Below are 20,134 nucleotides of genomic sequence, written 5' to 3' on the forward strand. Positions count from 1 at the left end.
TAAGGGTGACCTTTAATTCCTGATCCTCCTGCCTCCACCTCCCAGGTGCTGGGACCACAGCATGAGCCACGACACCTCATTCCGCTCCATTTCATTAAATTATATTTCACTCTGCTTTGGGGGTCAGTCTGTTTTTTTTTTTTTGTTTTTTTTTTTTTATTATTTTTATTTTTTTTATTGACGCCTCTGTGATGCCCTCTGTGGTCCTAGAGCTATGTCAGGGAACCACTAGTCACAAGGAGCTGTTTAAACCCAAATCAAAATTCAGTTACTCAACAGCCTTCACGTTCGATGGCCAAATGTGGCAGTTAGACATAGTTCAATGTGATGTAAAGTATGCCCATGATTGTAGTAAGCCTTGCTGCTGGTGCTGCTCTAGAATATACCCGACACTAAGTAATCCTTGCTCCAGTCTGTTCCAGAACTTCAGAAGGGCTCATCATCATCATCACTCTGTTACCAGAGGATTTGTTCCTGCGGAGTTTGCTACAGTTTCAGAGTTTGGGCTTCAATGTCTCCCAAGGGCTGGCTCCCGGCCAGCATCACTACTGGAAGATGCTAGAATTCTCACAAGGTGGGGACTGGGAAGAAACAAATGATAGCGTGCCCGTGAAGGGGACACCGGGACCCGAACCCCTTCCTACCTTTCTCTGCCCTTCTGGACTGGCCTGAACTTGCTCTACCATGGTCCCTTTCACCCCATGCCGCCATGCCAAGGCCCAAAACACGAGGGTCAGCTGGCCGTGGACAGAAAGTGTGCACCAAACTAAGCCTTGCCTTAGAGTTCCTTTATCTCAGATGAACTGGGTCAGTAAAGGAAAGCTGACAAGCCATGTTTTTGGTTTGGTTTTTTTGTTTTGGGTTTGTTTGTTGGTTTGTTTGTTTGTTTGTTTTTTGAGACAGGGTTTCTCTGTGTAGTTTTGGTGCCTGTCCTGGATCTCGCTCTGTAGACCAGGCTGGCCTCGAACTCACAGAGATCCGCCTGCCTCTGCCTCCCCAGTACTGGGATTAAAGATGTGTGCCACCACTGCCTGACGAGCCACGTTTAACAACCACCCTGCATCTAAACAGAAAATTCCAAATGCTGACTGTGGCCCACATAAGGACACAGGCATGCTCATAAGGCAAAAACTGCTTTTTCTCTGTACCCCCGGAAAAAGCTGGGCCTAACCACCATGTCTGATGATTTAAACCGAGTAGTTTTACTACAGATGATCTGTACTTGGAGTTTCCTTTGTTCAGATAATCAAGGTGACTGGAGAGTGGACACCTTTGCCATATGATAAAAATACTCCCCAGGCTTTCCCCCAAGAGGTTGGTGTTAGTCCTAATGATTACCTTTAACTTCTCAGTAGTTAATGCTTGCTGCTTCTCTTGGCATGAATGACATCATCCTTAACATGAAAGACTGGTAATGACTGTTTTCACACAGTTGGTCAGAGAGGCGTGAGCCTACCCCTTACTGTAGGACCACATAACAGCATCTAAGAGGTGAACCACAGAGTCCTACAGGAGGTGAACCATGGGGTCCTACAATAAAGGAATACCCTAACCAGACAGTGTACAGGACAACAGAAAATGCAGAGAACATCAATGTAGGCATGATGAATGGTTTTTATCTTTTAATGTGTATCATCTCTTCTTTGGTGGTAGGACAATGTTTCAAAGGACAGTCAGAGGGGGCCAGGAATGGCGGTGGCGCACGCCTCTAATCCCAGCACTCAGGAGGCAGACGCCAGCTTGCCGAAAAATGTGTCAGATAATATCTTGGGGGGTGAAAGCAAAGAGCAGAAGACAGAGGGACTCTGTGATTAGCCACGCACAAGTACACAACATCATTTCTTCACTGTTTAATATCGTCTGCCAAGTTTCCAGGCACTTCAATTTCACTGAACGTCAACCCACTTCATCGTGTTTTTTTTTTAATATGGTTTCACATTCCTACCCATGCTGAAAAAGAGCCAAGAAAACGGTGCTTGTAGGCGGGTGGAATATGCATTTAAGGCAAGCAACACCAGTTCGATACCCTAATTAGTGTGACAAGAGACCAGGTGAGCCACCAGGGGTTTCATTACCCTGCTAATTATGCCGGGGACAAACAGTCTCCATGCTGTAGCTATCCGTGTGCAGAGCGGCTGGTCCATTAAAGGGAAAAACATCATCCGACTTCCTTCCACTGTGTGGAAGGAAGGAGGAGAGCCTTCCAGAGCCCGACACTCTGGAAGGCTCCCCTCCTGACTCGGAGTGGAGTCTATGGACAGTGACTAGGTTGCTCTACTTGGGTGCTCAAAGAAGGGCCTATCCACGGGTCACCTCAGACCTCCATTTCCAACGTCTCCTCCTGTGCTAAGGATGCAATCATTTTTATTGTTTACTTACTTAATGTGCATGAGTGTTTTGCCTGCATGTATGTATGTGTACCACCTCTCTGTCTGATGCCCATGGAGGTCAGAGGAGGGCATTGGATCCCTTAGAGCCAGAGTTATGGATGCCTGCGAGCCACCTGGGGGTGCTGGGAACCGAACCATGGTCCTCTGTAAGAACAGCAAGTACTCTCAACCACAAACCTGAGCTATACAGCAAAAACTATCTCAAAACTAAGAATCCCAGAACCTTCATCTTCTATCTTTGGTCATTCTGTGTATCTGATTTGATTCCCCCATCTTCCATAGTTCCCCAGGTAATGTCTGACCACCCCAGCCTTCCTTCAGCAAGAATCCTGATTGGTCAAATTGGCTGAATGCTCATGACTTGGATGCTTCTTCTTAGTAGTTTCCCATCCAATGACCCCATCCTGATCCTTGGTTATAAATCCCCTTTGTCCATGCCACAGCCAGAGTTAATCTCCATCCTAGATGCTAAGTCTCTGAAAATACCTAATAGATTACAGGCAGGGGCCCCCACACCCAGTTCCAAACACTATTTCTGAAGAACAAAAGCTGTTAAATATCCATCCCTTCCTGGTGGGAGGCCCAAGACTCACAGGATGGCCAGTGGATAGTCTAGACCCAAGTTCATAAGCTTTCTCGTTACCTGCTGTACTTTTAAAAGCTATGGGTATCAAAAGGTAGAGAAGAAGCCTTGTCTCAAAAAAGAAAAAAAAAAAAGGCAGCTGATTTTTTTTCTCATGTCATGGACTACCTACCTTTTGGGTTCACACTGCTGTGGTGGATTGGAAACAGGAATTTCCCCACACCTTTGGGTTTTCCACGCTCTTTTTTCAAGACCGTTGAGGAGTAGACAATACGAATGTGCTGGTTGATTTCTCTATCTGGCGAATTCAAAAACTCTGGGTAATCGTCAATCTGAAAAAAAAATATTGATCTCATTGAACACAACGCCTACTTATTTGGGGAAATAGACCCCCTATACTAAGGGCAAATTTAATGGGAGTTGTTTTCACAATTCTCCACCGGGACATGTTTCTCTTCTTGTTCTCAATTCTTCCTCTATTTGTTCTGGTTCCTACGAAAAACACAACAGACCACAGAGGCCAAGGAACCATTTACACTACAGAATTATTCAAAAAATAGCAACGGTGTTCTTGTTAAAACACATCCCTCTCCACTTCATTGTTTTTAATGTGTGTGTGTGCGTGTGTGTGTGTGTGTGTGTGTGTGTGTGTGTGTGTGTGTGTGTATCTCTGTGTATGGGTGTGTGGGTGTGTGTTTATTGTGGGTGTATATATGTTTGTGGATGTGTGTGCCTGTGTCTGTGTGGGGGTATCTGTGGGTCTGTGTTTGTATCTGTGAGTGTGTGTGTGTGTATGTGTGTAAGGCAAAGGACAACTTTTGGGAGTTGCTTCTCTCCTTTCACAGTGGGATCTGGGGGTGAACGTCGGCCCCAGGCTCACACAGCAAACACTTTGACCCACTAAGCTGTCTTGCCAGCCCCTTCAACTTCATTTTGAAAATAATTTTTTTTTAATTTCTGAGACAGGGTTTCTCTGTGTAACAGCCCTGGATGTCCTGGAACTTGCTCTGTAGACCAAGCTGGCCTTGAACTCACAGAGATCCACCCGCCTGCCTCTGCCTCCTGTGTGTTGGGATTAAAAGTGTGCACCACCATGCTGGGCTGAAAATAGATTCTTTAGGGAACAAAATGCTTCAAAACTGCATCATTAACCGGCTTAAACTTAGACTTTTCTGTTCAGGAGACGATGAGCCGCAATAGTTAGTCTATGAATACAGAATCTAGGTCTGAAGCTTTAGAAATTGTTTTTTGTTTTCTCCAAAGTGCTCTGTTTCCTATTTAAAAAAAAAAGAAAAGAAAAGAAAAAGAAAAAGAAGAAAGAAAAGAAAAAAGTCTCAATGTATCCTTTTGGAACTTTTATTTATTAACCTCCTCCCACTTAATGACCAGCAGCAAGTGTATGTGACTGGAAAATCAAGGACAAAAGCAGAGAATCATTAGAGGCATGCCCCCCAACCATTCATTCAAAACTCAGGAGGGATTCTGCTACAGACTTCTCCAGCACTAAGAAATGAGATAAAAAATTCTTCCTGATATCATGCGGTTTCATCTTCTCTCTTCACAAATACAGAAAGGAAATAACAGGGCTGGAGAGGTGGCTCAGAGGTTCAGAGCACTGGCTGCTGCCACAGAGGACCTGAGTTCAGATCCCTGGACCCACGTGGTCACTTAGAACAATGCGGAACTCCAGTTCCAGGGGATCCAGTGCCTTCCTCTGATGGCCATGGGCAACAGGAATGCAAGTGGTGGCATGCATACATACATGCAGGTGAAACACACACATACACACACACACACACACACACACACACACACGCACGCACGCACACTCACATGCACATGCACATGTAAAACTTAAAGATCTAAAATGAAAATTAATAAATTTAAAAATTATATTTTAAAAGTTATATTTAACTTAGAGTATTGAAGAGAGGCAAATACACCAATGAAAAGTTACCAGGATCTACCCAAGTTCAATTTATAAAAATTATAACATTTAGGAGCCAGGCACGTGGCACACACCCCTAATCCTGGTACTTGGAAGGTAGAGGCAGGATGATCAAGAATTCAAGGCCAGCCTCAGCTGCATAGTGAGTTCAAGGCCAGTCAGCGTTACATGAGACCTTGTTTCAAAATACAAAAAAAAAAAAAAAATTACTTTCCATGTATGCAGATAGTAGAGCACTTGCCTAGCCTTTGTCAGGCTCCAAATTCAGTCCTCAGTATTGGAGGGAAGAACATGGCGTGTAACTACTGTGGAAACTGAGCATATATTTGCTCCCTTTTCTCCATTAGACCATCAAACCTGCCCCCTACCATCCTAGTTCAGAGGAAATGAAGAGAAAGAAAAGTATTGGAGGCCTCGATAAAGGAGCCATCGGGCATTTTCAGAACGTGGAAGGGTTTGCAGGACACGTGACCCAGTGTTACTAGCAAATATATGAACAGAAGCCAAAGAAGAAGAGCTCTCATAGAGTAAAGGGAACTTGAGAGAGAAACCCAACCAAGCATTGCTGGATCCCCCTCTACACACGCTCACTTGCAAAAACAAAACAACACACTTCTGGGCTTGGTGGATAAAAGCTCGACCTGAGTTCAACTCCTGAACTCTGAGGCAGAAGGACAGAACTAGATCCAGTAAGGTGTTCTCTGGCCTGCAAACACATGGCATGACATGTTCACATCAATACACACACACGAGTGCAGGAGAGCACGAATACATACATGTGCACTCACAAACACACTAGGTAGGAGGGATTTAAAAAAGAAAAAAAGACCGGGCAGCAGTGGCGCATGCCTTTAATCCCAGCACTCGGGAGGCAGAGCCAGGCAGATCTCTGTAAGTTCGAGGCCAGCCTGGTCTACAGAGTGAGATCCAGGAAAGGCGCAAAAACTACACAGAAAAACCCTGTCTCGAAAAAACCAAAAAGAAAGAAAGAAAGAAACCATTTTTTTTTTTTATTATTTTGTTTTTTGAGACAGTATCACTATGTAGCCCTGGTTGTCCCAGAACTCAGTGTAGACCAGGCTGGTCTCGCACTCACAGAGATCTGCAGCCTCTGACTCCCAAATGCTGGATTTAAAGCACACACATGTGCCTTTTGCTGTTGTTTTTTAGTGTGATGTTGGCACTGCAGTTGCTTTAGAATTTTGTCCTTATACTGTCCAACACCGATGTATCTCCAGATGATATACTAAGAGGTCCGAGTTGTATTAAAATGACACTCTGCTGGGATATTTAGATGAAGGTAGGTAAAATGTCAGCTGTCTGTCTGTCATTATAAAGTGATGGTGGACATTGGGAGGTTCGCTGTGCTCTTTGTTTTATTTGGTTTAGGGTTACATTGTCTGTATGAAAAGGGTAGTGAGCGATATGTAGGCTGGGAAGGTGGTCCATTTGGTGAAGTGTTTGCCTCTAGAATCCAGGTGAAAGCCGGGCCTGACAGTGTACGCCTGCAAACCCACCGCTGCTGGGAAGCGGAGGATTCCGGGAGCTCACTGGCCCATCCACTTAGCCACCTCTGTGAGCTCCAGGCTCAGGGCGGAGCCATCAACACTCACCACCAACTTCACTGCTGTTGTTTTGTTTTTCAAGACAGGGTCTCTCTGTGTAGCCCGCTGGCCTGGAACTCTCTCTGTAGCCCAGGCTGGCCTCAAACTCATCGAGATCCTCCTGCCTCTGCTTCCCAAGTGCTGGGATTAAAGGCCACCACCCGGCAACATCAACTTCTCCACACACATGTGCGCGTATTATACCCGCACACACCTGTGCACACACCCACACAAACACATATATGCACCATGTGGGAAGGAGGCTGGGAGGGACGGAAGCATCCAGCATATAATACATGCTTCCTGGCTAGATTCTAGTTTAAACAAACCACCTGTAAAAACATCCTGAAACGGAAAGGCCACAGGCCATCCCTGAAGAGGCCCTCCTTGGTTCTGCCGACTTGGGCTTATAGGGTAAGTGCCAGCATGCAATTCTCTCCTTCTGGAAAACACACACACACACACACACACACACACACACACACACACACACACACACACACACACACTTTCATTCTGTTTAGAAAAGTCACTTTGTCTTTTAAGATTTTCACCTTCTCATGAAAGCGCCCATGGTGTCTTCTTGACAGAATGTCACTTCCTCTTCTGGGCTCCTGGAACATTCTATTTAGTGTATGTTTTCACCTTCCATTATAGATAACTAGTTATAACTTCTTTTCTTCTTCCCTGCTTGTTTCTCCCTTGAAATAATTCAAAATCAGGTCTCATTTTTTACTTCATGGGAATTGAAAATATGGGTGGGATGCCCATTACAAAATCTACCACCCAGTTAATAGACATGTACAGGTAGATGACCAGCTGGTCCACGTATCTAATGGGACATTGAGTAGTAGAAGTAAGGCTAGAAAAAGCTAAGATGTTCAGTGTTTGCCAACTTCCTTCCAGGACTTAACACTCTCTATGCACAGTCAACTTTAAGCCTCCCTCCTGCAACGGGGAAAGACAGCAATTAGATAATTACAGCTTAATTAACTGCCTATTTGAGAGTATTTCTAAGACAGTATAAAAGATGGACAAACAGCCGGTCCAAAGCATGGAATATACTGATAAAATGTCCAAAATATGAAGATATCCAAGTAGATTTCCTCCAAAATGCCCAATGTCCACAATTACCTACATTTCACCATCTGTAGTTTAGTTCTAAGTAGAAGCTATTTTTACATTTGGAATGTGACAGATCTACCCAGTGGGTAATTAGAAATCTCACTGTGGTCCCTACCAGGTAGTTTTTTTTTTTTCCACTACACTCTACTTGGGCTCCAGTCTACCAGTCCCTAAGGAAGTCTTAGCAGATGAGCTATTTTTGAAATCTATGAAAATTGCTAGCACAAAGTAATCCACCACATATTCCAAAAAGAATGACTAGTTTTGTGAATGGAGCTGTGTCCATTAAAATACAAATGACTCCTTTAGACTATTTCAAATTGCCTCACACCAAGATCCACCTGACTGGGGCCCTAACTTGTTAGGTTTGGTACCCCACAGAGATGAAATTAAGTTGCTTCTGCTCATCTAACTTTAGTGACCTTGTCTCCAATATTTGCGTGATTCCCACACCCAACAGGGCCTTCCAAATTAGCCTGCCCTTAGACTTCATCAATAGCAAGAGACCTGTCTCAGGCTTTGAAGGCCAAAAACCTTGAGTAGAGAGCTGCAGTATGGAGGAATTTAAAAGTACTTTTTATTGTTTCTTGGTGATTTGTTTTTTTAATGGGATGGGAGTATTTTGTTATGTTGCCTTCAGATTGTACCCCTTCCCAGTCCCTTAAGTAGCTGAAATTACAGAGTGAGCCAGCAAGCCTGATTATGTACTTTCTAGTCTGTTTAATTCGTCACCTATATTTTCTTAAAGCATCTACAAAAAAAACCCAATTTGAGATAGATAAAATGTAAGATGGGATTCTATTTCCAAAGGGCTTAGTCTTGGGATTCAGTCACCAACTCCACCCCATCTCCCTTTGGCACTCCATGCCCAGGAACCCCATAACTTGCCTATTGAGGTAACTATGTTTTTCCTATTGCAAACCCCCAAAACCTTCCAAAGCTATCACATACCTCTGCAGAGGGGTGGCTATGGTTATGTGCTGAGTAGTTAAAGAAGCTGACTTTGAGGTCAAAAGAGCTGCGTAAATAAATTCCAGCTCATGTGTTTCAAATGCATTACCCCCTATCACCTTCTCAGTCTCCATCTCTTCCTATGTGAGAGACAAACAGTACTGCCTTTCTTATGATACCTGAGCGCCCTTTAAGGTGCTTTGCATGTGGCTGACATAGAGTACATGCCCGAGTGACATTTGCTATCATCGATGACCACTGATTATTCATGAGAACCACTGTAATGCAATTGTGAGCCACATTCTTGCTCTCCTCAGCACAACATTTGTCTCTGACGATGGCCGAGAGGGAACTGTGGAAGAGGACAGAGGGGCCGTCCATTTCTATCTCAAATTAGTCTGACTTACCATGAGGAGATGGTACTTATCTCCCAATACTCCTTGGTTCATTGACTAAACTATTAAGAACCGATGTATGTTATTTTATCCGATTTATGTTAACACTTGGTATTGATTTATCTGATTAATATTAAAGTACTGCTTTCACAATACACCAAGTACATTTTTCTCGATGTGAGCAAGTCAGTCCACAATGAACCTGATTCCTTCATAGTGGTCTCATAGTCTTGTCTTAGATTTCTATCAGATTTTAATTTAATACTAGGGGGAAAATACCTTTAACCTTTTGGCAGCTAATTATCTTTTTTCTAATTTGTTTAATTTGTCACACATATTTTCTTGAGCATCTTCAAAAAGCCCCAAATTGAGATAGATCAATTGTAAGATGAGATTTTACTCCCAAAGGGCTTAGACTCAAGATCCAGTCCCCAACTAGATGTTGAGGCAGCTGAAAAAAGAGACGGCAAGAGCATGGAACTCTCTTGTTTTGATCTGCAGAAGGGTTTTATAAAATATTTTGTTTGTATATTTGATGAGGAAGGACATGTGCCACTTTGTGTGGTGGTGGTGGTGGTGGTGGTGGTGGTGCCAGACCACAGCTTGGGAGAACCGGTTCCCTCCTTCTGCTATGTGGGGTCCTTGAGCACAGGTTGTAAGGCCTGATGGGTAGCGCCTGCTGAGCCATCTCTCTGGCAAGGTGCCAGATCATCTAGTTCAAGCTCTGATTCCGCCACTTGGTAGGAGTCCCGAGACGAACTGCTTTAAGCCCTTAACTCTCTGTCACTCCAGCCCCTTTCCTAGCGTGCTGGCTCTTTGCTTTGTCAGCTGGACACAGCTAGGGTCATCTGGGAAGGGGGGACCTCAGTTAAGACAATGCCTCCATAAGACTGGCTGGAGGCAAGTCTGGGGGACACCTGCTTTTCTTTTCTTTTCTTTCTTTCTTTCTTTCTTTCTTTCTTTCTTTCTTTCTTTCTTTCTTTCTTTCTTTCTTTCTTCCTTCCTTCCTTCCTTCCTTCCTTTCTTTCTTTTTCTTTCTTTCTTTCTCTCCCTCTCTCTTTCTTTCTTTCTTTCTTTCTTTTTCTTTCTTTCTTTCTTTCTTTCTTTCTTTTCTAGACAGGGTCTCTCTGTGTAACAGTCCTGGCTGTTCTGGATCTCACTCTGTAGACCAGGCTGGCCTCGAACTCACAGAGATCCGCCTGCCTCTGCCTCCCGAGTGCTGGGATTAGAGGTGGGCGCCACCACACAAGTTGGCTAGGTCATGATGGAGAGGACAAACCACCCTCAACGCTCAGCGTCTCTACACAGCTGAAGCTCATCTCCTTAATGCTCACTGACAGTGGTCAGGGGTCACTGCTCACTCAAGGAATGAACTGACCTTGACCCAGTGTCCATAGCTGAGGGAGCAGAAAGGGACTGAGATGAATTATGGCTTGGCTCTTAAGCCTCTGCCTGGGAGAACCACACATTATCTGCACTACACCTTCATGGGCAAGGCAAAACACCTATGTAGATTCACCTGAAGGAGTCTAAGGGTAACCCTACCTGAGCTCAACAGAGAGGAATAGGAATGTGTGTATAGTGTGAGGATTCCAATGCCATCTGTCAGACCTCAGATCCCATGCAAACAAAGTGTGGTAAGTTGAACTACTCAGTATTTTCTCTCTGAAGGCAGAGCTGACCTCTGCTCTCTGTGTTGATTTGGCCTTGGAATAGCTTTGGCCATTCAGACATGGGCAGACAGTACTAGGGTGCCGCTTTGGGGGGAAGAGCTTAATTAAGATCCTGCACCTGGGTGGTAGTAGGCAGGGTGTCTTAGTCAGGGTTTCTATTGCTGTGAAGAGACACCATGACCAGAGCAACCCTTATAAAGGAAAGCATTTAAATGAGGTGGCAACTTAGTTTCAGAGGTTCAGTCCATTGTCATCATGGGGGGACATGGTGGCATGCAGGCAGACATGGTGCTGGAGAGTCCTATATCTTTAGGCAACAGGAAGCAGTCTGTGACACTGGGTGTAGCTTGAGCATAGGAGACCTCAAAGCCCACCCCTACAGTGACACACTTCCTCCAACAGGACCACACCTACTTCAACAAGGCCACCCTCCTAATAGAGCTCCCTTTGGGGGGCCATTTTCTTTCAAACCACCATGCAGGGCCTCAGTCCAGTGTGGAACATGGATTTGTGATCTGTCAGATCGCATCACAACCAGCTCTGGATCCTTGAAGCTGTGGCCAAGACAACTGTTGATCCGGTCATCAGTCCTGGAGCATGTCTCCAGTGTGCCGGCTGCATTGCCAAGGCCTGGTGCCTTAAGGCAACTAGTTAGTTGGTTTGTTGTGATTTCTGGATTGTGTCCCCAAGGGCCTGAACTCTTCAGGGGTTTTCCCGCAGTGGGAACTGGTGAACCGCCACCGTAAAGACGGCCTTGGATTGATTGAGTCACCAAGTGAAAAGTACCCTTTGATACCGTCGCCTCCATGTGACTTCACATTCCGACTGCCCCCCCCCCCCACACACACACACACTAAAGGCGACCTCCTCTGATAAAGAGGGAATCTGAGCTCTTCACCAGGTGCTTTCTGACCTTGGACCAACATGTCCAGGTGGACACGACATCTCTGAGTGGACGAAGGGATCCTTCAGCCATCCGGAGGGCAACCACCCGAGAGCACCCACCGAGACTCTGGAGGACCTGCACTTGGACTTGGAAATCAGAAGGCTGCACCACAGCAGACAGCAGACACCTGAGCAAAGGCAATGCACGTCGTCCCTGTGGGTGGCAACCTCGCCGGCAGCGTGAAACGATGAGCCCCGAACACCCCCGGAAAGGACAAAAGAGGAAACGCCAGGAAGAGTGGGGAACCCTTGTACAGACTCAAGAGCCAGCTGAGCCTAGGAGGAGGGTGAAACAGGAACAGGGTGAAATTGAGCTTGAGTGTGAAGAACCCGGCAAGGGTCAGATACGGAAACCCCAGGAAGAGGATCCATCACAGCTAAAGCCCGGAGAGTGCACTAAAGGCTCTCAGGAAGAGGCCCTGACTGAGGTGAAGTCTGTGGATGGTGGGAAGGGTCGCAAACATTCCTGCTGCAACACAGAGGAAGGTGTTCAGGAACATGACAACGAAAAGTACCGAAGGCTGCTGGAAAAGTACCGGGTTGTTGCTCAACCCGGTGATCATGTGAGCTCTGACCCTCACAGTGCTCACACAAGCCCTGTGGACACCTCGAAGAAGATCAAAGGCCGTGTGGAGGGACAGATTCACAGATCGGAACCAACTCACTCTGAGCCAGAGCAATCTGCCTGTGCTGTCACGAGAGAAGGTCAGTCACCAGTGAAGAGTGAGAAGAGGTCTTCAGAGGAGAAAATTTCCAATGCAGAGGAGATTGTTGCAACAAACCTCAACAATGACAGCAGAGGACACCACCCCCAGCCCGACTTTCTGGGAGGAGCCCAGGTCCAAATCGGCCCAGACAGTGTCAGCAACCACATTCTCAACAACAAAATACCTAAGGCCAAGGAAAAGGCTCTTGCAGATCAAGAGAAGGGCAGAGGACTGGACCATGGCCCCGATGTCACAGCAGACATGGAAAAGGAAATTAGGAGTGCATTAGGTCCAGGGCCAGAAGATGAGATCTTGAGTTGTGCCTTCAAACTTCGAATTACACGAGGAGACATCCAGACACTAAAGGAGACCCAGTGGCTCAACGATGAAGTCATCAATTTTTACATGAATCTTCTCATGGAGAGAAACCAAAATCAGGGATACCCATCAGTTCACGCATTCAGTTGTAGCAGGAATCTTAAAAGTTCTCTTTAATAAAATCAAACCTGAGACGAGTTATTGGGGTCCATGCTGGTAGATCAGAGAGACAGAACAAGCCACAGCTATCTCACCTCGCCATTTCCTCAGCTGGTCTTGTTTCCTCAGACTGGAGGCCTCTGTGTCCTCATCCGGAATGGGTCTCAGCTGAATTGCTGCTCAAAAGCCTGAATGCTTAACCAGCCAAAATCTTCTAGTTTCTGGTCCTCACGCCTTATATATCTTTTTGCTTTCTACCACCACTCCCTGGGATTAAAGGCTGGCTTTCTGTGATTAAAGGCCTGTGTCACCATGTTTGGCTATTTCCAATGTGGCCTTGAACTCACAGAGATCCAGAGGGATTTCTATCTCTGGAATGCTAGGATTAAAGGTGTGAGTGCCACCATTTTCTAGCCTTTGTATCTAGTGGCTGTCTGTTCTCTGACCCCAGATAAATTTATTAGAGTACACAATATTTTAGGGAACACAATACCACCACATTCAGTACCTTCTAATACACCAAATTCAAGTGTGGGGGCTACAGGTCAGTCAAAAGATGGACCCAGGCAGTAAACCTCTTCACCAAGGAACCTATTCTGGTGCCGATTCACCTGGATGTGCACTGGAGCCTGGTGGTAGTAGACCTAAGAATAAAGCATATTGTCTACCTGGATTCGATGGGACAGAAAAGACCAGATGTCCTCGAGATGATTTCCCAGTACTTGCAGGACGAGAGCAAAGCCCGAAGGAATATTGATCTGCACCCTTTGGAGTGGAGGCAATACAGCATGCCAGCGGAGGAGATTCCTCAGCAGCGGAATGGGAGCGATTGTGGAATGTTTAGCTGTGAATCCGCAGATTATATTTCCAGAGGCCAATCCCTCACCTTCTCTCAGCAGCACATGCCTCTGTTCAGTAAGAAGATGGTATCGGAAAATCCCAAGACTGGAGAGGTGGGAAAGGCAGCTCCCTGTGTCTCCTCAACCTAATTCTCAAGTGCTGGGCCAGTGAAAGACCCTTTCTGAAAAACAAATAGCTGAGGAACCACACTTGAGGTCGGTCTCTGGACTTCATATGCATAGGCATGCATACTGTACACACACACACACACACACACACACACACACACACACACACACACACACCCCAACTGAAATAGAAGAAAGCTCGCTCTAGAAATGAGCTAGCCAAGCCCTGGTCCTTTTGAGCAGGGTAGCCATTTGATCTATCAACCTTTATCTCTTCTTCCGGCCCTCTCCCTTCTTCAGTAGTGTATATTTTCTTTTTGTTGTTCTTTTTTGTTGTTTTGGTTTTTGTTTGTTTATTTGTTTTTTGTTTTGTTTTCAAGACAGGGTTTCTCTATGTAACAGTCCTGACTGTCCTGGAACTCGCTTTATAGACCAGGCTAGCCTAAAACTCACTGAGATCCTCCTACTTCTGCCTCCTGAGTGTTGGGATCAAAGGCGTGTGTCATCAGTGCCCAGCTAGTATATATAGTATATAAAATATATTTTTTTCTTTTCTTTTCTTTTTTTTTTTTTTGTTGTTTTTTCGAGACAGGGTTTCCCTGTGTAGCTTTGCACCTTTCCTGGAACTCACTCTGTAGACCAGGCTGGCCTCAAACTCACAGAGATCCTCCTGCCTCTGCCTCCCGAGTGCTGGGACAAAAGGCGTGCGCCGCCGCCACCTGGCTATATTTTTTTTCTTAATACACTGTCCTTGCTTCTTCTGCCACTGTATCACTCACTATCCAGTTCCTTGTTTGTGAATAGAAGAATGTGGAACCCCTCAGGATGTCCTCTGAACCCCAATATCAGTAGTGTCAGATAATTTAAGTAATACATTTAGACCAAAAAAAAAAAAAAAAACCAAAAAAAAAACCACTAGGTATAGTGTGCATGCCTTTAATCCAAGGCAGGCAGATCCCTGTTCGAGGCCAGTCTTTTCTACATAGTGAGATCCAGGACAGCCAGGGCTACATAAGGAAACTCCGTTTCCAAAAAATAGAGTAAAATAAAATAAATCCTGTAAAATTCCAAGTCAGATTAATTCCTAGATCTGTAACCAACTGCCTGCACAGTAGGCGTTCACCAGGAATGTGCTGAAGAAGTATTTTATCAAAACTTCAGAGAAAAGTGTGTTGTCACACCAGGCTGTGAAAAATATTCCATATTCATTTACATTCATATTCATTTCTTTGCTTAAGAAATACTTTTTAAGGCCGGGCAGTGGTGGCGCACGCCTTTAATCCCAGCACTCGGGAGGCAGAGCCAGGCGGATCTCTGTGAGTTCGAGGCCAGCCTGGTCTCCAAAGCGAGTTCCAGGAAAGGCGCAAAGCTACACAGAGAAACCCTGTCTCGAAAAACCAAAAAAAAAAAAAAAAAAAAAAAAAAAAAAAAAAAAAGAAATACTTTTTAGCAATAAATCAGGACACAATTGGAGCCCAGAAGTTCCACTAATGGCTCTTTCCATTGAAAACCCAGTGAGGGGCTGGAGAAGTGGCCCAGTGGTTAGGAGCACTGGCTGCTCTTCCAGAGGTCCTGAGTTCAATTCCCAGCAACCACGTGGGGGCTCACAACCATCTGTGACTCCAGTTCCAGGAGCTCCAGTGACTTCTTTTGGGCACTGAATGTGGACAGTACACTTATATACATGCAGGCAAAACACTCATATGCATAAATAAAAATAAATCTTTTTTAAAAGGTTTTCTGAGACTTGTATGATCTTCCCCCTGGATCTGTGTCTTTTTACTTTAGGATAAAGTTTTAGAAGACCGATTGGGTCACAGGATAAATATAACAATGTAAACGGTCACATAAGCTATAGACCAGAGCACTTTTTTTTTTCAGGGTCTTACTCTACAGTCCTGGCTGGCCTCAAACTCACAGAGATATGCCTGCCTCTGCTTCCCAAGTACTGGGACTGGTTGAAGGCATGCGCCACCATGCCTGGTCCTCAGCACATTTTAATTAGCTTCTATAAGCCTAATACAGTGGAAAAGAAAATGTAAAGAGGTGGCTCCAAGCAGAGGCCGATGAATCACTATGTGCCTGGTCACCAGGAAGGCTTCAGGCAGCTAAAGAAATGACAGTACTTGAGGACAGACCATTGTACTCCAGTCAGCCAAACCCAGAGCTGGCCCGCAGAAGCTAAAAGAGAAGTACTGCTCCTCACTCCACCCGACCTACGACCTGACCAGAAGAGGCGATGGTGAGCTGAAGGGGTTGCCGAGAACTACCAAGACCGACAACCTCCCTCCCCCAAATGCCAAAACCCCAAAATCACTGAGGCTCCAGACCAAGGTGTAGCACAAATCCTAAAATAATAAAAACCTGGAGTCAGATATCAGGGTGAGAGCTGAAAGATCAGAGAAGCAGAGCAGCCTGCCACCAGTTCTTACCTCTACGAAATCTCGAGAGACTGAGCGCCTGTCTCCTCCCACCTTAAATTCTTCTTTCCGCCCTGCCCTATCACTTCCTGTCTCACCCTCCCTAGTGCTGGGATTAAAGGTGTGAGATCCCAAGGGCTGGGATCAAAGGTGTTTGCCACCACCGCCTGCCTCTATGGCTAGTTAGTGGCTTCACCCTCTGATCTCCAGACAAGCTTCATCTGTTAGAGCATACACAAAATATCGCCACACCAATGGCCTCCACTCATCCCTCTCCCACAGGACCACAAGGGAGTGTGCAAGAGCCAGAGAATCAAAGAACTTCACCTTTTAATTCTGCACAGCTGTGCCAGCAACGTACTCCATAATTAGCTTTGCTGACTCCTCACACCTACATTTAATTTTAAAATATTTGTCATCCAATAGGAATTCAAATACAACTTAAGGGCAAATAGAGAATTATGTTAAAAAAAAAAAAACATGAAAAAGAGCAGATGGACTAGAAAGATGGCTCAGCTCTTAAAAGTACTTGCGGCTTATGCAAAAGACCCAAGTCAGCTCCTAGCACCCACATGGCAGCCCACAACTCTCCGTAACTCCAGTTCCAGGGGATCAGGTGCCCTCTTCTGTCCCCCAAGGGCACTGCACACACATGGTGCACATACATACATTATGGCACTCACATATACCTAAAAAAAAAAAATACCCTGGGTTGGGGTGGAGCTGGAGAGATGGCTCAGCAGTTAAAAGCACTGGATGCTCTTCCGGACACACATACAGTCAAAACACCAATGCATGATAAATAAAATTAAATAAGATTTTTTAAAAATAGCTTTTTGTGGCACCTGCTAGGTGGTGGGCTGTGTCAAGACTGCTTCCTTTCCAGCCACCATCTGTCAGAAACCTACTGAATTGGGATGAACACAAACTTTGTACTTTTTATGAGAAATGTATGGCCGTAGGCATAGTTACAGATGCTAGAAGTAAAGAGTCCAAGGGTTGTGTGCTGTGGGATAGTCCTTCTGTATGCTGTGAACATGCATTGCTCTCATTGGTTGATAAATAAAGCTGTTTGGCCAATGGTGAGGCAGGATAAGGTTAGGCAGGACAATCAATCAAATTGAGAACTGAGAGGAAGAAGGGCAGAGTCAGGGTAGACGCAAGCCAGCTGCCCAAGGAGCAAGGTGCCAAAGGACCAGTAAGCCACGGGCCACAGGGCGATGCATAGATGAATAGAAGTGGATTAATTTAAATGTAAGGGCTGGTTAGTAATAAGCCTGGGCCATCGGCCAAGCATTTATAATCAATACAAGCCTCTGAGTGACTATTTGGAAATAGCTGCAGAACAGGACGGGACAGAGAAAAGCCTCCGTGTACGGTCGCACGGTCCGGTCAGTGGTGGGAATGATGAACAAGGTTTTCCCATGAAGCAAGGCATCTCGGCTCACAGCAGAATATGCCCGCTGCTGAGTGAAGGGCATTCTGGTTAGAGACTAATGTGAACTGGAGAGAGGGTCCTGGGGGATGTCTTTCTGTACGCTGTGAATATATGTTGTTCCCATTGGTTAATAAACAAGCTGCTTTGGCCTATGGCAAGTCCCCGTAGAGGCAGGTGGGAAATCCAGGAAGAGAGACAGGAAAGAGAAAGGTGGGACACCAGCCTGATACCCAAGGAGCAACATGCCAGCAGACTGGTAACACAACGGAACATGTGGCAAAACATAGATTAATATAAATGGGTTAATTTAAGATATAAGAGCTAGTTTGCAAAAGGCCTGCCATAGGCCAGTTTGTAAATAATATTAAGCCTCTGAGTGTTTATTTTATTTTATAAGTGGCTGTGGCACCTCGGGCCGGGCGGGACCAGAGAAATTTATCACTACAAGTGGGAATGCAGGTCTGTCACATTGTGGATGTCAGTCTCAGTGTTCTCAACTTTGTTAATGTGTGTGTGTGTGTGTGTGTGTGTGTGTGTGTGTGTTTGTGTATGTATTATCTCTCATTATATCACACATATATCATATATATATATATATATGAGAGAGAGAGAGAGAGAGAGAGAGAGAGAGAGAGAGAGTCCTGGATTGACAGATACTACTGTTCCTCAATGGTTGGGGTCCAAAAGAACTAGCAGAATCCAACATTTTTTCCATTGTCTCTAAAGCAGATTAAGTCCAATACGTTATCAGAAAACCCTTAAACAAAGACAGTAAGAAGCCGAGGATCAAAGCACCCAAGATTCCGTGTCTTGTTACTCCATGTCCTGCATCATAGACGCTGATAGAACGCTCTGAAGAAACAAGCAGGAGGAGGCTGCAGAATGTGCTAAGACTTTGGGCCAAGATGCCCGGAGCACATTGTCAGGAGACACAGGCTGTCCCCAGTAAGAGCTTCTACTTCTAAGTCCAAGTACAGTTTAAAAAAAAAAATACTGGGCAGAGGTACCACACACCTTTTAATCCCAGCACTCTGGAGTCAGAGGCAGGCGGATCTCTGAGTTCCAGGACAGCCTGGTCTACAGAGTGAGTTCCAGGACAGCCAGGGATACAAAGAGAAACCCTGTCTTGAAATTAATTAATTCATTTTAAAAATAACAAATAAATGATCAGACCATAAAAAAATAAAACAAGATAACATGAGAAGGAGGGAAAATTACAGGAGTGGAATGAACAGTCCTGTATTGCCACCCAACAGATACTCTGCTTCAGATTCTTACACCCTGGTTTGTTTTGTTTTGTTTTGTTTTGTTTTTGCCTCAAATTCTCAGCCTAGAGATGATAACTACTCTAATGTTTCTCGTTCCTATTGCTTTCCTATTATTAAATATAACCCTGAGCCCCATACATTCTTACATGTTTTGTTGTGTTGGGTTGGGTTTGCAATGGTGTCTTGCTGTCTATCCCTGGCTATGGACAACAGGCTGGCCTCAAAGTCCTGTTAGCCTTCCTCCCTCCACTCCCAAGTAGTGGAACTACAGACATGTGCTTACCTTGCCTGAGTTGGACCCAATTTAAAATCGGATTGATTGATTGATTAGGAAAAAGCAGGAATGCAGCCCCCCATTTTAGTTAAAGTTCTAGTGCTCTGAAGAGACACCATGACCATGGTAACTCTCATAAAGAAAACCATTCAACTGGGGCTGGCTTACAGTTCAGAGGTTTAGTCCATTATTGTCATGGCAGGAAGCATGGCAGCATGCAGGCAGACATGTGCTGGAGAAGGAGCTGAGAGTTCTACATCTGGATCCACAGGCAATGGGAAAAGAGAGAGAGACTGGGCCTGGCTTGAGCATCTGAAACCTCAAGGTCCATTCCCAGTGACACACTTCCTCCTTCAACAAGGCCACACCTACTCCAACAAGGCCACACCCACTCCAACAAGGCCACGCCTCCTAACAATGCCACTCTCTACGGGCCCATGGGGGTCATTTTCATCCCAATCACCATACTGCTATTAACACAGATTTTACAGCCAAGTCTCCCACATTTTAGAAAAATCATAGGAGTCAGAGCAGCCTGAGTGTAATGGATAAACTTCACTCTGGAAAAACCACCTTTGTGATAACTTATTGCAAATGAAGTATCTTTTGTTTTTCTAAACAAAACTGAATTTTCACATCATTTCTTTGTCACATATTTTATTCTTCTTTTTAAAAGATTTAGTTTATTTTTAATTACTTGTACTTGTGGTGTGTGTGTGTGTGTGTGTGTGTGTGTGTGTGTGTGTGTACATAAGTGACATAAGTGCAGGTGCCAGCCAAGGTCAGAAAGGTTTGTAGAATCCCCTGAAGCTGGAGTTACGGATAGTTGTGAGCACATGGGTACTGAAAAAGAAACTCAGGTTCTCTGCAAGAGCAGCCAGTGCTCTCAGCCACTGAACCATCTCTCCAGCCCCACTTTTATCCCCAATCTTTTTGAACTGATATGCATGTTAGTTTTTGTTTTTTTT

The 20,134-nt window shown here is 45.1% G+C and overlaps 2 protein-coding genes across 3 annotated transcripts in view; one reads left to right on the forward strand and one right to left on the reverse strand.

Annotated features, from left to right (window-relative positions):
* Positions 1-20,134, reverse strand: part of C18H12orf56 (chromosome 18 C12orf56 homolog) — a 66,054-nt gene that overhangs the window by 41,690 nt on the left and 4,230 nt on the right. For both annotated transcript variants that reach the window (XM_076554171.1, XM_076554172.1), the window contains exon 2: positions 3,146-3,305. In XM_076554171.1, coding sequence (XP_076410286.1) covers positions 3,146-3,305 — 160 coding nt within the window. The remainder of the gene's footprint in view (positions 1-3,145; positions 3,306-20,134) is intronic.
* Positions 11,710-13,297, forward strand: LOC121823700 (sentrin-specific protease 2-like). The gene has a single exon (XM_042263331.2). It carries the CDS (start codon positions 11,803-11,805, stop codon positions 12,814-12,816), a length of 1,014 nt encoding a protein of 337 aa, XP_042119265.1. The 5' UTR covers positions 11,710-11,802; the 3' UTR covers positions 12,817-13,297.

Source organism: Peromyscus maniculatus, chromosome 18 (genome assembly GCF_049852395.1).
Source record: "Peromyscus maniculatus bairdii isolate BWxNUB_F1_BW_parent chromosome 18, HU_Pman_BW_mat_3.1, whole genome shotgun sequence".
Classification (NCBI taxonomy): Eukaryota; Metazoa; Chordata; class Mammalia; order Rodentia; family Cricetidae; genus Peromyscus; species Peromyscus maniculatus.

Coding starts and splice junctions, on each gene's coding strand:
- LOC121823700 (XM_042263331.2), top strand. CDS start 11,803: ATGAGCCCCGAACACCCCCGGAAAGGACAAAAGAGGAAACGCCAGGAA.